General features: G+C 31.6%; 1 protein-coding gene across 1 annotated transcript in view; it reads right to left on the reverse strand.

Annotated features, from left to right (window-relative positions):
- The window catches only part of LOC117169005 (transcriptional repressor protein YY1-like), a 166619-nt gene that overhangs the window by 75395 nt on the left and 75770 nt on the right, over positions 1-15454 (reverse strand). The window contains exon 2 of the mRNA XM_033355048.1: positions 1993-2548. Coding sequence (XP_033210939.1) covers positions 1993-2548 — 556 coding nt within the window. The remainder of the gene's footprint in view (positions 1-1992; positions 2549-15454) is intronic.

Here is a 15454-nt window from a genome sequence, read left to right on the forward strand (position 1 = left end):
TTTCGAAAAACTGGAAGGGGTTCGATGACCGTTCAGTCTCAGCTGATTCAAGGGTCTAAAGGAACTGTTGCCATCTCATTCTGCACATATTTTTATCTCTGATTTAGTTTTCTCCAACAGAAGTGTTATGTTGGAAAATTATGTATTTTGTTAAAATTTTATTTTCGTTAAAAATCAATTTTTTTTGCAAAGATGAAGCTTTTTTAGTTTTCAATCTGTTTTAGTTGAATTGGTCGCTTGTAATCATGGGCCATCAACATCAGAAAACATTGAAACATAGATGTTTCGCATTCGATGTCGATTTTGATTGATCGCTCATTGATCACCTAAAAGTTTAAGGTTGTGAAACTTGTGTTTGTAGATGTCCATCCTATTAGCATCGGTTGATTCTAGTACTCAGCGAGACCATTTAACCAATTTTTAAATGAGAAATGACTTTTAACACCCAGGCCTATTGAGCAATTATATAGAATAATTAATAGTAATAGCTTATTCCACTGGTTACACTTTTCTTACACATTGGTGTAACTTTTACGCCAATCCCGAGTTTTCTTTTCGGCAAGATAACCTTAAAAAATCAAATACCTACACCTTTATTCAAAGAATCAACGACCATTGACTTTGCTACTAGAGCTCATGATGTGATATAGCAGAAAAATAAGCGTTTTCGCAAAGCAAGTGCAGAAATGTCCTTTTTACAAAGGAGAATGTATTAGTTTTCTGTTAAAACTGACTACCGCGGATTTCTTTGATTATCCACGTATCTAGACTCCCTGAATCTGAAAAAAACGGTTTTACGATGGTGTCTGTCGTTATCGTTGTTGTCTGTATACCGGATAACTTTAAAGATACTATTCGGGTTAAGTTGCGATTCAGCATATAGTTTTAGAACCCACAAAGAAAAATTTTAAGATAGAAATATTATATCAAGAAACGAAAAATGTTGTTTTTTTAAAGCCCTGCATGATTAATAAAACAAATTTGGGAATTTATTTTAAAAAATTGAAAATTCAAATTTTTATCACAGAAGGTATAATGAAAAATCAAAAATTCCCCCAAAAAGATCTACAAATTACTTATTAATCACTTTTTTATAGACACATAGTTTTTGTTTCATTTGTAAAAGACATCATTAAAAATTTGTAAATTTAATTTTAGGAAAAACGACACGAACTATGAAGAAAATATGGAAAAAGTTATTCAAGTAAAAAGAGCCACATATTTGTCAATAATCATTTTCATATAGGTTGCGCAGTTTTCGTTTTAATCGTAAAAAATAAAATTCAAAGTAAAGAATTCAATTTTGTTGAAAAACAGACACAAGGCATTACAAAATTAAGAAACAAAAGTAATTTTTTATTAATTTTTCAGACCTATTTAAAGCTGCAAAAAATCAACAAAACGAAATTTGTTGCAAATGAACGATCAGGACCTCAAGCGTTTCAGGTGAATTAAAAAAAAAAAATGTATCGCGATACGTTGAGTTGTGGGAAATACGTTAAGTCTGCAACGCCTGGTTCATAGAGTTTTCCTTCCTGGTCAAGGTTAAATTCACGATGAAATTTACGAGAAATATAGGTCGGTCTGGAACACCATTCACATTTCAGTAGCGCTGGAGCGACACAGGAGCGCGCAAACTGGCCGTGCGCAGTCATTATTGACGAGCCATATCTTTTAAAGTAAAAAGCATTCTGCAAAACCCTTTTAGAGGCTTATTTCTAAGACCCTTTAGATTAGAAAAATGCAACAACAAAATTTAATTTTTGAAACCAACAAGGTGTGAGGCCGCCTTGAACGTTTGAGACAATTTAGGCACTTTCTCCATCACTTCTGAGACATTGTTTCTGAAAAAATGTAGCGATTCAGCCCGGTTGACGGTATATGTTTGCTTAATATGTAACATTTAGCGGATATCACTACCCAGCAGTAGGAATGATATTGGCTATACTGCGCTGAGTAATAAATACTAAGGAAATAATTTTGTGTTCTTACTTGGCTTTTGCGTGAGTCAATATATGCGATTTTAAGTTGGTAGACTGGGCGAATTTTTTACTACATCCATCGAATGGACAAACGTACGGCCTATCCCCAGTATGTATTCTTACATGCGTACGGAGATTAAAGTCTAAACTGAACCTTTTGCCACATCCTTCAAATGTGCATTGAAAAGGTTTTTCTCCTGTATGAACTAACTGATGCCTTTTAAGTTTAGAACTCTCGACAAAGGCCTTTCCACATTCAGCACATACATGCACTCGCGGTCCGTGCGTATGTAAATGTTTACGCATCGCACTATTATCTCGGAACATTTTTGTGCACCCTTTGTGTGGGCAAGCAATCGTGCGTTCTACACCATCCATCATTTGTTGCTTGCGAATTTTTAATTTATGACCAGGGCGTGCAAATTCGGCCAATTGTTTCGGATCTGAGAGATCAAGGCCTGGCATCCCATCGGAGACTGAACTTCCTGAGTGATTGTACTTGCTTGTATTCTTTCCCGACATGTATTCTGTATAGTCTGGATCAGGTTCGGGATTGGATCCTTCATCTGCAACAAACAATATATTTTAATTAGCTGTGAAAAATGAATTACAAATTAGTATCAATTGCAGTCTATTAGTTCATTATAGTGTTAACGCCTAGATTCGTATTCTGTCAGATTTTATGACAAAATTACGTATGATTTGAAGACATTCTGTATGATTTACAGAAATTCCTTTAACCCCCAATAACCACACTGCTATGAATTCGCACCTCGTGAAATTTCTTACTTCTGTAACCTTCTACCTGCGTAAACCAAGAATCTCTCCCCACGACGTAAAATGGCCATCACCCTAGGCTATTTGCTACGTCAAAGCTGATGTCATTCACTTTGAAACCGCTCAGGCAGCAAGGTCAAAACTTGGAAGTAGTGCAAATTTGCACTAGTGTTTTTATTTTCTCCAATGTAATAAGTGGAATTATATTGAATGTAAGTATTTAAACATATTTTATTGTGTTTATCATAAACTTTAAAAATACTTGATGATTTTCTCATATTTAAAAAGAAAATTTTGAGGTACTATTTTTGTGTGTATAAAACAAAGCCAATGTTTCTTAATACAAGTAACCCAATATTGATTTGGCAAATCTTGCAAAATTAAGGTAAAATAAAATATTTCTTAATACACGGAATATAATCTTAATTGTAAAAAATTGTACAAAACAAATTTTACTCAGCCTTGGACCATCCTTGGCCCAGCCAATGGTGAAATGAATGGTGCTCAAGGAAACAGAATTGGCAAAGATAAGGGGTGAATGGGGTATGCTGAATAAGGAATAGGGACAGTGGAAAGCGCTAAAGTGGCGCTAGACCCACTTCTCCTACCCCCCACCCACGACCTATTCCGCATACGTCAGACTTCATTGGCTTGGGACCACTATGACGCCGGGGGCTACATTTCCCCGACAGGAGTTCAGGGCGGAAGGAAATATTTACTTGAAAGATACAGAATTAAATTATAGTAAGCAAAGACCCGTGTTAGCAAAAACAAAGTCTCAAATCACAAATTTAAAGCGCAGCGGTCTAGGGGATGGATACTCGTTCCCACAACTAGTTCAAAGGCAATCAATCATAAGAAAATCAAATGCACCTTACTACGAATATAAGACACGAAATCGAATCGATAGGGAAGAAGTAACTGAGAGAGAAAGAGAAGATAGAATGGAGAATAACACTTAAGAAATCACAGCACCTTTATATCCTTTTGGAATGATTCAAATGCCATTTTAAATCATGTCAAACTGGTTAATCAAATTAAAAAAAAATAATACGGAAAATGGTCCTACTTACATTTTGAATAACTTATTCAGATTTCATAGGGCTTATAAACACAACGAAATTGAAATTTTTGAAAATTCAGACCCGGTTTTTGAAGACGAAGAGTGAAGTAGGTATCGAGTAAATAGAGACGCGATTGGCAAAATTTGGATCAATTTATGATTGATTTTAAAGACGCATGTTTAAATGAGAGATATTCTGCAAATAATTAAAAATAAAATCAAGTTTTGCAATCAAACGAAATACCGGGACATTTACGCGTTCTTTACATATATTAAACAATAATTTTTTTAGAAACTAATGCCACGTCGAAGCCTAGAATAGCGATTGAGAAAACCATATGAGAACTTAATATTAGAGTACAAAATCTATATTGCAAGTAATACTTTTTAAGATTTAACAGTTATAAATTTCAGGACGAGAATGTGAAACAGAATTAGCAAAATATAAAATTAAAGGTAATTAATTAAGGCCCTATATCCTAAATTCTAATCACGTCTGAATTTTGAGGCCGCACGGTTGAATATTTTCGTCGAATTTTTTGCATACCTCATCTAATTAACCATATCTTGGAGCAAGCACAGTCGATTTTTCGATCAAATGTTTAGATTTTGTGGAATTAAAATAAAAGGAGAGAACAATTGAGAAAAATAACAGTGACACTTAGTAATAGCTGCACATGCATGTAAAATGCATGGGGAAAAATCACTTGTTTAAGTTTTTGGAATAAATTTTTAGGGTTTAAAAAAATGTGACGGGAAAATATGGAAGCCTGTAGAGAATTATCAAACTAGGTGTTTAAATAATTTTTTTTTACTTCGATTTTTCCCTAAAAATGATTACTATTGGTCTAGTGGAATATTTATTAACATTAATTCATTTATTTTCAATTATTTGAACGAAAGGAATCTGTTTAAATAACTTCGTTTCGATTTTTTAAAAGTGAAAATGATTTCTGTTGGTCTAGTGGAATATTTATCAGTAATAATTAATAACTAACTTATAATAAATTTAATAATAATTAATTTATCCGTAATATTTAAGTAGTAATTTTTATTAAAAAAATTTTTTCAAATAAATTTAGTCAAACAATGTTGATAAATATTCCACTAGACTAGTAGTAATATTTTTAAAGGAAAAAACGAAATTTCGAAAAGAATTGTTTAAACAAATCCCATTTGTTTAAATAATAAAGCATTAATTAACCAACGTTAATGAATATTCTACTAGATTAATAGAAATAGTTTTTAAGGGGAAAAAGAATTTTCGAGAAAAAATATTATTTAAACAAATTCCATTTGTTTAAAAAATTAAAAATTAATTCACCAATGATAATAAATATATCCACTAGAGCAATATTAATAATTTTAAGTAAAAAAAAAACGAGACTACAGTGATCAAAAGGTTGATTTCATGAAAAATTGACATTTTTGGTTTTAACTGTAGTTTTCAGGTACTCGTGGGGGTGTGTTAGGGGTGTCAAACCCATATGTCTGATAAATGAAATTCTTCGTTAGATAATTCTCTACAGGCCCCAATACTTTCCCCTCAAATTTTTTCAAATCCCAAAAAATTATTATAAAAGTTCAAAAAAGTGATTTTTCCCCATGCATTTTACATGGGAAACTTCAAGCCAAAACCGGCACCTGTTAAAATAAAATAAAAATAATAAAAAAGTACGGAATTTCTTTTTTCGGATTTGCAATAAAATGGGGGGGGGGGGAGTCGTTGCCCTCTATCATGCAAAAAAATTTTGCCATGCATTTTTGGACCACCCTAATGATCACCCTTGTCAAACTCCAGTCCGCAGACTCCCCGGGGTAGAAGAATTAACCGAAACAAATAAACTCGGGCATTTCTATGAGATTTCGGCCAGTTAAAAAACTGAGATTATGAAATCATTAATTAATTCAATTTCAATTGACAGAATTTATTTATTTATATAATCACAAGAAATTAAAAAAAAATCATTAAAATCGGTTAATATTTGCAGTAATAATGTGAATATTTACATTCTGCGTATTTACATCACAGTTTTCTAACAAATTCAGGCTAAAGACGGTATTTTTTAGAATTTTTTCCACATACATAATCTTTCATACATAAGTAGAGTGTTTACAAGTATTTTGTGCATAGGTTTGACTTTTATTATTAATTTATAGTTTATTACTATAAGTTAAATTATTTTCTGCAGAATATTTAGTACTTTGTAAAAAAAACTTAATTTGGCGAACAATTTTTCCCCATAAATCGTACAAAAATATTATTTACTGCAATTGATGATACAATAAAAAGTGCTTTTTTAGTTTAAGATATTTAGCAATTCAGTAGTCCGTTCAAAATTTGAAGACTCAAAAGCCACATGGGATTTTAACACCACCACCAACCTCCACTAGCTACTGGAAAGGCGTCGTGGTTCTTCGTGGTGTGTGCCACGTGACGTACGTTCCAGAATTCAGTAGCGCAGATACGTTTTGAAGTAGGTACTTTAGGGCAAACAATTTGAAATGTAATACTTTTATTTTAATGCTGTAAAATGCAACTCGGACGAAAGAGGAATGTTTACTGATATCCTGGGCTAAAAAATTATATCTTTTCATGACAGGAATATGATTTTATCAATACTGCAACAATTTCAAAATATGTATAGTTATTATATTATTACATTATACTTTACAATATTAAAAAGGGAAATGTATAAGCGCCATAACTTTAAATAGTTGTGTTGCAAGATCCTAATTTCAAATAAAGTTGACAATTTCTTTGTAAAGTGTAACCTGATGTTTTAAAAAAAAGTTGAAATCATTTCCCTTCAATACTTATAAAAATTCATACATTAAACATGAGTTTATTGCAATACAGTAATATAGTGTAGAGAATGTAATTGCCTCTTTTATTTCGTATTTAAGGGGAATTAAATAGTTCAATAAAAAAGGTCTTAAAATTCTCTATTGTAATAAACTTGTTAAAGTTGAAAATTTCGCTGAGTTCTCCCACAAAAATGAGTTATTTACAATAAGTAGATTTTATATCTGCAAATGTTAAAACTGAGCGCTAACGGCTCTCAGGTAGGTTCACTTTGTATATCACGGATAACTATCAAGTGCATCATAGGGCGTTTTTGCGAACTGAAGTTCCCGATGAGTCATATAATATAACATAATTTTTTTGTAGTTAAACATCAATTATAGTGGGTTTTATGTGGAAAAGTTCAATTAGGCGAATAATTAATATACCTGACCCTAAAGCAGGGTACTCGCGTTAAAATTCGGATATTTACAGTGAGTTTTTAAGAAAATTTCATCCGGACAGTGCACTTTAATTATAAATAAGAATATAATCGACGAATTGTAGGTCATTAAATTTACTTTTCAATATTTAAAAATATTTTAGTTCATCACAATACGTTAAAGGTTCTCGTATATTAATTCTAGAATATTATGATATATTCAATATACTGAATGTACAAATGACTTTACTCACATGTATATCAAATTTCGATCCGGTTTTTCTAACAGTGTGCAGAAGTACAGTACAAGTCTGATAAAATTACAAGAATTCTTAACACTTTTAACTTTTACTTCTGCAAGAGTCACACTGAAAAAAAAGAAACTACACACTCGAGATATTACATTTCTTAAAAAGGGTATATAAAGGTCAACGTACAAAGTTAAATTACTCCCGAAAAAATTCATTCAGCGTGTTTTTAAAATCGGCCTTAATTTGTGATTTTTTTTATAGAATTTGTAGTTTTTCACAAAAACATAAACTTCCTCCCGCGATTCTAGGATACAGAATAAGAATACAAAATTATGCATCAGAAAGAAGTATTCTGTTTGGAGAAAATAAAAATTGAAAATGGCGTTACTAAAGTATGACACGCATTTTTTGTTCAAAATGCCCGATAAAATATAAAAATAAGTTATACTTTTTTTATCAAATGATAATAATTCCCTAAAATGTTAATGCTAATAAGTTGGACAAAATCATTACCGAAATGAATTAGCGTGTTTGAAGCTGCAACCAACTTTTACCCAACATTTTATGTTCAAAATTTATTGTAATGATTATATCCAAAAATTATATTGCAAAACACTCCTTTTAGAAATATTTTTTGATTTAAGGTTTAAAATTTCAAGAATTTTTCAGAATAAACCTATTTTCCATGAAATTATTGGCTTCGAAGATTTACTTCCAACTTTCTTCAAACAACCTATTATGTACTTTTCTTATTTGTAAGACTTATGCATTCTTTTACTGTTAATATATTAAGTATTTATATTCCAAATTACTTCAATTTATTTTAAAATCAGTTCCCTAAGACACCTTACGAGATACTACGTATCTACAGCGCTGGATACGTCCCTTCCATTTCAAAAAACGACCAACACCCCAAGCCTGCGAAGCTGAGTAGAGAACTGGCGGTGAAACTCGAACATGTGGTGAATGAGTCGGTTTCCCCTCAATGGGCAGGTCTGATCTACATAATCATATCTTGAAGGACAAAGAGCCGATTTTTTAATAAAATGTTTACACCATAGATTATACATTCTACATTATACGCTGCGAAAATGCATAGACAGTTAAAACTGCACGTTACTACTACTGTTCTTCCCTCTTTGATTATTAAACAAAATATAAACATTTATCGAAAAACTGGCCCTTCTTGCTCCGAGATATGATTATGTTGATTATGTATGCAATAAGGTAGACAAAAATATTCAACCGTACGGCAATTGAGTACTCGTTTCTGAATTTTGACACCGTCCGGTTGAATATTTTTGTCTGCTTTATTGCACACGTCATCCACAAAATCATATCTCTGAGCAAGCAGAGCCTTTTTTCGATCAAATAGTTATATTTTGTTTATTAATCGGCTCAGTGTGCGTCAAGAAATGATTATGTAGATGACGTATACAAGAAATTGGACAAAAATTATTCAATAGCGCGGCCTCGAAATTCAGAACCGAGTACTACTTCATTGTATCATCACTTTGCAATGCATAATATTTTTTTACGATTTACCGGAAAAAAAATTGTTTGGGCAAATGGTTTTCTTTAAAAGTACTGAATATCCTGAAGAAAATACTCTTTTACAACTCCTACGACTTAAAAGGGGAAACAATTGTGAAAGTAAATAATGATTGTTTAAAGAAGTCAGAATAAATCCCCTAAAGACTTATACTTCATTGTTCAAAATAAATAATTATTTAAAACTTCTACACGAATATAAGGAAAATTCTTCTTGTTTTTTAATTTTGTCAGACCTTCTAAGCCTTCTAATTTTTAAAATTATTCAAATCTTTTCTGCATTTTTTATTTATTCTGCAAAATTTTAAAAATTGCCCTAAAATCTGTCAGCTTCTTCTTTGACCATTTTTGAAATTTTCTAAAAGGTTTTTAAATAATTTCTTCAAATTAATTTTTAGAAATAAAAAGTTATTTTAATTTTTCCTAGGAACCTGAAAAAATATCTTTCATTTTCGAGAAACTTGACAGAATTTAGAAAAAAACTTTACAAGTTTTATTTATTTTTGAATCGTTTCAACACTTTTGAATATCTCTTAAACTTACTCAAATTTTTTCCAAAATTATGTAATATGACAAAATTGAAAATTTTTGCTTGAAATTCTTTCAAACCATTTTTTAAATTTTTTAAATCTCCTATGAATTTCAAGAACTTTTTTCACATAGGCAACAAAATCAACAGATATTTAGGAATCTCAGGAAATCCAAGATTTACAAATAATAACTTTAGAAATCCAAACTTAGCAGGTCAATTATTAAATGTAATTAATCAGTTGTTAGGAATTACACACATACACGACAAATTAAAAATTCTCCGCAAATGTCAACGCTTTTATATAACGCAGAAGAAAATAATCAATTAATCGAAAATAAAGACAACAAGTCAGGAAATCAAATTAAGAACACTGGCAAAAAATACACAGAATAAAGAGAAACAAAGGGGATGAACGCGGAAACTCATTACATGCTATAACTGCGAGACCAAGGCGATTTTCAACGCGATTGTTGGTATACAATAGATCAGGGAAAAGGAAACGGTGCCTATTAAAGGCGGAACGTAGCCAACGAAACCAAACACCACCCGAATATGTAAATACAGGCATAAATGACTCGGACGACATAAGACGTTAACTCGTGACAGGTTTTAAAGATCATGTATTTGGAGTGTTAGTGGATACCGGTGCAAATCAATCATACATTGGTGAAAAATTGTAAACACTAGAACGACCGAGATTGACCATGCCACCTGAACTACCGCGTGGATCAAAATGATCTATATGGGATCGTCGTTATCATGGTTGCAACAATGTGCAGAAGAAGAAGGCATAAAGCTTCTTCTGCACAATGTGCAGAAGAAAAAGGCATAACATACTGGCAGAAGCCAGCATTTTATGCCATATTTTTCCTGGCTTCTTAGAGATAAACAGAACAAATAAGCAACAGTTTTTGCAAGCATACAGCTATTCGTCTGCGGTCATATGTTGAGAAGGCTTGAAGCATACACCTGAGTTCTTCGTGAATTTATTCCAAATCTCCGAAGCTAAACAAAAATTTGTCCGAAATTTTTCTTTGAGCTCTTGTGGCACGATTGGCGCAAAAGTAAAAAAACATATATGGGTCAAAATGATCCACAGAGTAGTTCAAGGTATACATGATGTATGTTCGCAATAATATTAGCGGCTATGAAATGAAACCACAGCAGTTCATTTCTCTCAATAAATGGATAGAATTCAAGAAAACGATTTAGTATATGTCCCATAGTTGAGGAATAGCAACAACGAGAAGGAAATGGGTCAAAATGACCCAGTTTTTCTTTCCAGTGTAAAAGATAGTAATAGAATTACATTATAAAATTAAGAAACCAATAAATAATGCATTAATAATCGCAAATTGCCAAACTTAAAAATTGTGGAACAGGTATTGATCCAAATGAAAATAAGTCATTAGGAAAAAATATTTATTATTTAGGCTTGCCACAGATTAAAGATCGATAAGAATAATAGTTACCAATATGATAGAAATATTAGGTTTGAAAATCGATTATATGAATAAGTTTTAGTGGTTACCAGAATTACCAAATATTAAGTAAGCCATATGAGCGAATGTCAGTAAACATGCAGGAACCGGTAAAGAAAGATACTGAGAAAGATAAGAATAGGAAGAGTGAGGAAAAGAAATAAAAATCCGGAGCTTGCAAAACAGCATGCATAGAAAAGAGATACTTGCTACAGTGCAAAGTCTCTTCTCCCCTTTCACCATACACCCCACCCTAGAGTTCCTCAAGGGAGAGTTGTGTCACCACTTACTCCGCTTCTGATTGGTGCCGCTAAAGCCGAATCGGATGTTTTGAAATTGGCGCGACTTTCAAGTCAAATTTAATGTTCAGGCACTGATAGAATAGCAAATAAATTTAAAAAAAAATAATAATAATGTAGTTGTAATAGAAAGAATGTTTGAAAGGTGAAAAATCTTATTCATACACACTTTAAAAAAATACTATTATTTAAGACAGTTTGATAAAGGTTGTAACATGTAATAGATAGTAAGTTGAATAACAATAATAAGTATTTAGATGTTTTAATAGAAAATTATTAAAATGTACAAAATAATTTTTTTAATGACATGAATTTTTACAATATTAATTAACTAGCTAAATCAAATTTTATACTACATATTTTCAATTTTTACGAAAACAAAAATTAAAATGAGACAAAACATGAAGAAAAATGTCTAATTGTATTGTTTGTGAAGTAAAGTAAACAAATTGAATTCTAAGGTTATGGCTTTTTCTTCAACACCTTTTGATTAAATTATTTCGAATAAAAATAAATGTAATTGAATCATAGAGAAGCCCAAAATAAAGATCACATTAAAGTAATATTTTTAAACAGAGTTGAGAAATCAGAAATAAAATAAATATTTTTATGAGGTTAAAACCCTTTTTTACAATAGGTGTGTGTAATGTTTTTTAGTCCTAAAATTTTTTTCAAATAAGTCTATTTTAGAACAATAGGTGAAACGTAAGAGAGGGTTTATGATACAACTAAAATGTAAATTACATAAATAAAGTAGAAAAGTTTTTACTGCTGATTTGGTTAGAATTATATTTCAATTAAAATTTTTTAATTATACAATAAATATCACAGAGAATTCATGCTGCAGGCGATCGCTTATCTGCAATTACATTTCAAATTTATACATTATACTATAAAAACAATAATGGAAGATAAATTGCAGTTAAAAAAATAAAATTCTTCGTTTTTTTTTTAAAGTTTAAAACTCTAAGAACCTAAATTCTTATATGGTGAAGTTATATGCATAACCATGCTTTTGCTATCGTATTTATTTTCATTGTCTTTTTTCTTTGATTTAGTTTGATTACAAATTCTTAGACGAAAGAGCAATTTTGTACAATCGGGTGCAATGATCTGAATATTTGTTCTATTTCCTGGAAAGTATCAAACGTAGCTTCGTTGACGCAGAAAGTAACGTGACACAACTCTCCCTAGAGGAACTCTACCCCACCCCAAGTCATCCTTACATATAAAGCACTAGATTCTAGCGGCGCACACGAACTCCGCTCACGGTCGGGATTTTACCTGCATGGTTTCGGGCCATCTTTATTTCCTTCCTGAATATCTCTCGGGGTACCATTTAGGAGGGCGCATAAGAACTCCGCCTATTTAGATTTGAGTGAGCGCCCATTCAAGCTTCCCATATATATGTCAACTAATCGCATCAGCATATGGAGGGACTCCGCTCACGGTGAGAACGATGGTGGGAGCCCTTCCCCAGTAAACCTAAGTGAGATTTTTTCGTTTCGAAGGAGTACACTTAAAAGGGGTTTCGGTATATTTTAATTTTCCTAAAGATTCAGCGTTGTACATTTAATTTTTTTTTAAATTTCTTCAATTTCTCAATTCATTTTGACTAACCAACAACTTTTTATGCAACAAAAAATATTTCCTTTTATATAAAATTACGCATCTTGACCATTTTTCCAAGCACAGGCTCTATTTTCTTAGCAAACTCAACTAAAAATGCATTTTCAGACTCTTTGATATGATACTTTACTAATGAATAAGAACAGAATTATTTAAAATATTTTTGTGCACTGATACTATACCTGAAAGGCCCACGGTCAATAAAAAAAACATTGAAATCCATTGAAAATTGGTTTGTAGGCAGATTTTGTCTAAAAAAGTGCAATTCTGCGGAAAAAATGGCATAAAATTCATGTATTGCCCTACTAGAAATTTTTTTACAAAAATTCACAAACACTATAACTATTTTGAAAGGAATTCACCGATAAACACAATAAATTACAATTAAAATGATAGGAAAATACAACTTTTTTCTATTAGTTGGGCGAACTTTGTACTTTTTTTGTAATTTGTTGTATTTTATCGTAGTTTTTATTTTTTACCAGAATTAACAACTACAAGAATCTGCCGAAATTAACAGGTTCTGCTGCCAAAAAGTTGTCCCTTCTCGACCTAATATGACAAATAGATAGAATATAGCAATATGATCATTTCAAATTAATATATATTAAAAGACATTAATGATTAATCCTTATTAAACAACAAGGAAACTTACGCTTGAAGTTTTTTATTCAAGTATAAAATAATTGATTCATGTCATTTAAAATTACGTATTTGCGATTTTCTTAATATTTATCATTTTAGGTCGAAAAAGAACAACTTTTTGGCTACAAATACAAATTGCACAATTAAGAATGAATTCGCCATGGTCATTAAAATTAATAGATTCAAACTTTATAAGACGCAAATTTTGTAACTTGAAGTTATAAAAAATGAACTACAAATTAAAACATTCAAAGTGGAATAATTTTGAATTTTGAACTTTTAAAAGTGAGGCTTAAAACTTTTTAAATCCAAACTCTCAATATTTTATGCCCGTGAAATGGAAGCTTTTAACACTTTTCAGTTTATAAATTGATGAATATAAATTTAAATAATTAAACATTATTTAATGCTAATACCAAAGAAATTGAAAATTATGTCTAAGAATTATTAAAAAATTAGAATATTGCTAACTATTAACCCGTATCACGTGTAAAAATGTTGTCTGAAGAATTAACTGAACTGTGACATCATCGTATGCTGAAATGTCTTAGGCAATTCTAATCTAAGTGTCATAAATATGACTTAACACTATAGATCACTATAGTTGAAACTGATCCGAAATCTAAAGAATGATAGCAATATATAACATAATATCTATTTATTGAATTTAGAAAAGAACTTCAAAAATTAAACTAAACAAAGTAAACTTGTGTGAAAGAAGTATTTTTACAAAAATCAGTGTGATTTGCTCAAACAGTTATATGACAAAGGAAAAAAAGCGAAGAGAGAGAAACAGTAGAGTCAATCATTGTCACCGCTCTCTCTATAGACTGTAGTATATGTAGGCATGCCTTATATAAATAAAATTATTCTTTATAGTTTGAATTTATAAATAAAATATTGATGAACATCTTTTTGAAACTAAATGTCTTGTTACAGAATTATTCTAAAATGTAATGAAATTGAGAAACATAATTTGAAATGCATTTAATTCTAATAGGAGGGAAACTTGTAAACCTCTTGAGCGGAATTCGTGCTCACCGAAACTACCTACTTTTGAACCGAGCAAAATTTACTATGTGTTCGGGGGGTGGTTGACCGTGAGCGGAGTACGTGTGCGACCACCAAAACTACCTACTTTTGACCCGAGCGGAATTCAGGATTTGTGTTCGGAGGGTAGTTGACCGTGAGCGGAGTTGGTGTGCGCCCAAACTCAAGTCCGCCAGCGCCCCAGATAACACAAGAGTTTACAGGGTTAGAGCCCCACACCCTACACCCAACAAACGTGTTGCCAGATCAGGGGGTTTCCCACTAGATTTAGGGGTATTTTGGGTCTTCATTGGGGATTTTAGTGGGAAAAATTCTTTATCGGGAAAACTCAGTGATTTTTTTTCGTTTAGGTTTTTTTTAGTTCTTTTCATTAATCCCCAAACTATTTTCTAATTCTACTTTTAAAAGAGAAAAGTTATTCACCATTCCCTCTATGACATTCTGCGTTAGAATAAATTCTCAATCTTTATTGGTCTACGCGTGCCGTTCTGCATTTTTATTGGTAGCTATGCATAGTTACTACGTGTTCAGCCAATCATTTCTGCCGACTAAATGCATACGAATTCATAGTTCGTGATTGGACACACGATAGTTTATACTCTAAAGTATTATTCGCTAAGTCTTTAACGTTCAGGACGAATTCCTGTGTTTGTATCTGTCCAGAAGCAAAAGAAGAAGAAGCTTTGTGGAAATTACATCTAACGTTTTGAATTCGAATGAAAGTGTAGAAACTACGATAACAAAAAATGTCTAGTGTTTTCGATAGTGTTTCCTATTAAGGGGCGGGGGGTAACGTTAAAAAAAAAACATTTTTTTTATTTGATGTTCTGAATGGAGAACCCTTTAATAATATTGTGTGAAAATCTGAGATGAATCGTAGCAAAACTGACGAGGATACACAGCGGGTTTAGCAACCGCGCCTCATTCACGACTCAGCACAGGACAACACGACTCAGAGCTGAAAAAC

Source organism: Belonocnema kinseyi, chromosome 3 (genome assembly GCF_010883055.1).
Source record: "Belonocnema kinseyi isolate 2016_QV_RU_SX_M_011 chromosome 3, B_treatae_v1, whole genome shotgun sequence".
In the NCBI taxonomy this organism is placed as follows: Eukaryota; Metazoa; Arthropoda; class Insecta; order Hymenoptera; family Cynipidae; genus Belonocnema; species Belonocnema kinseyi.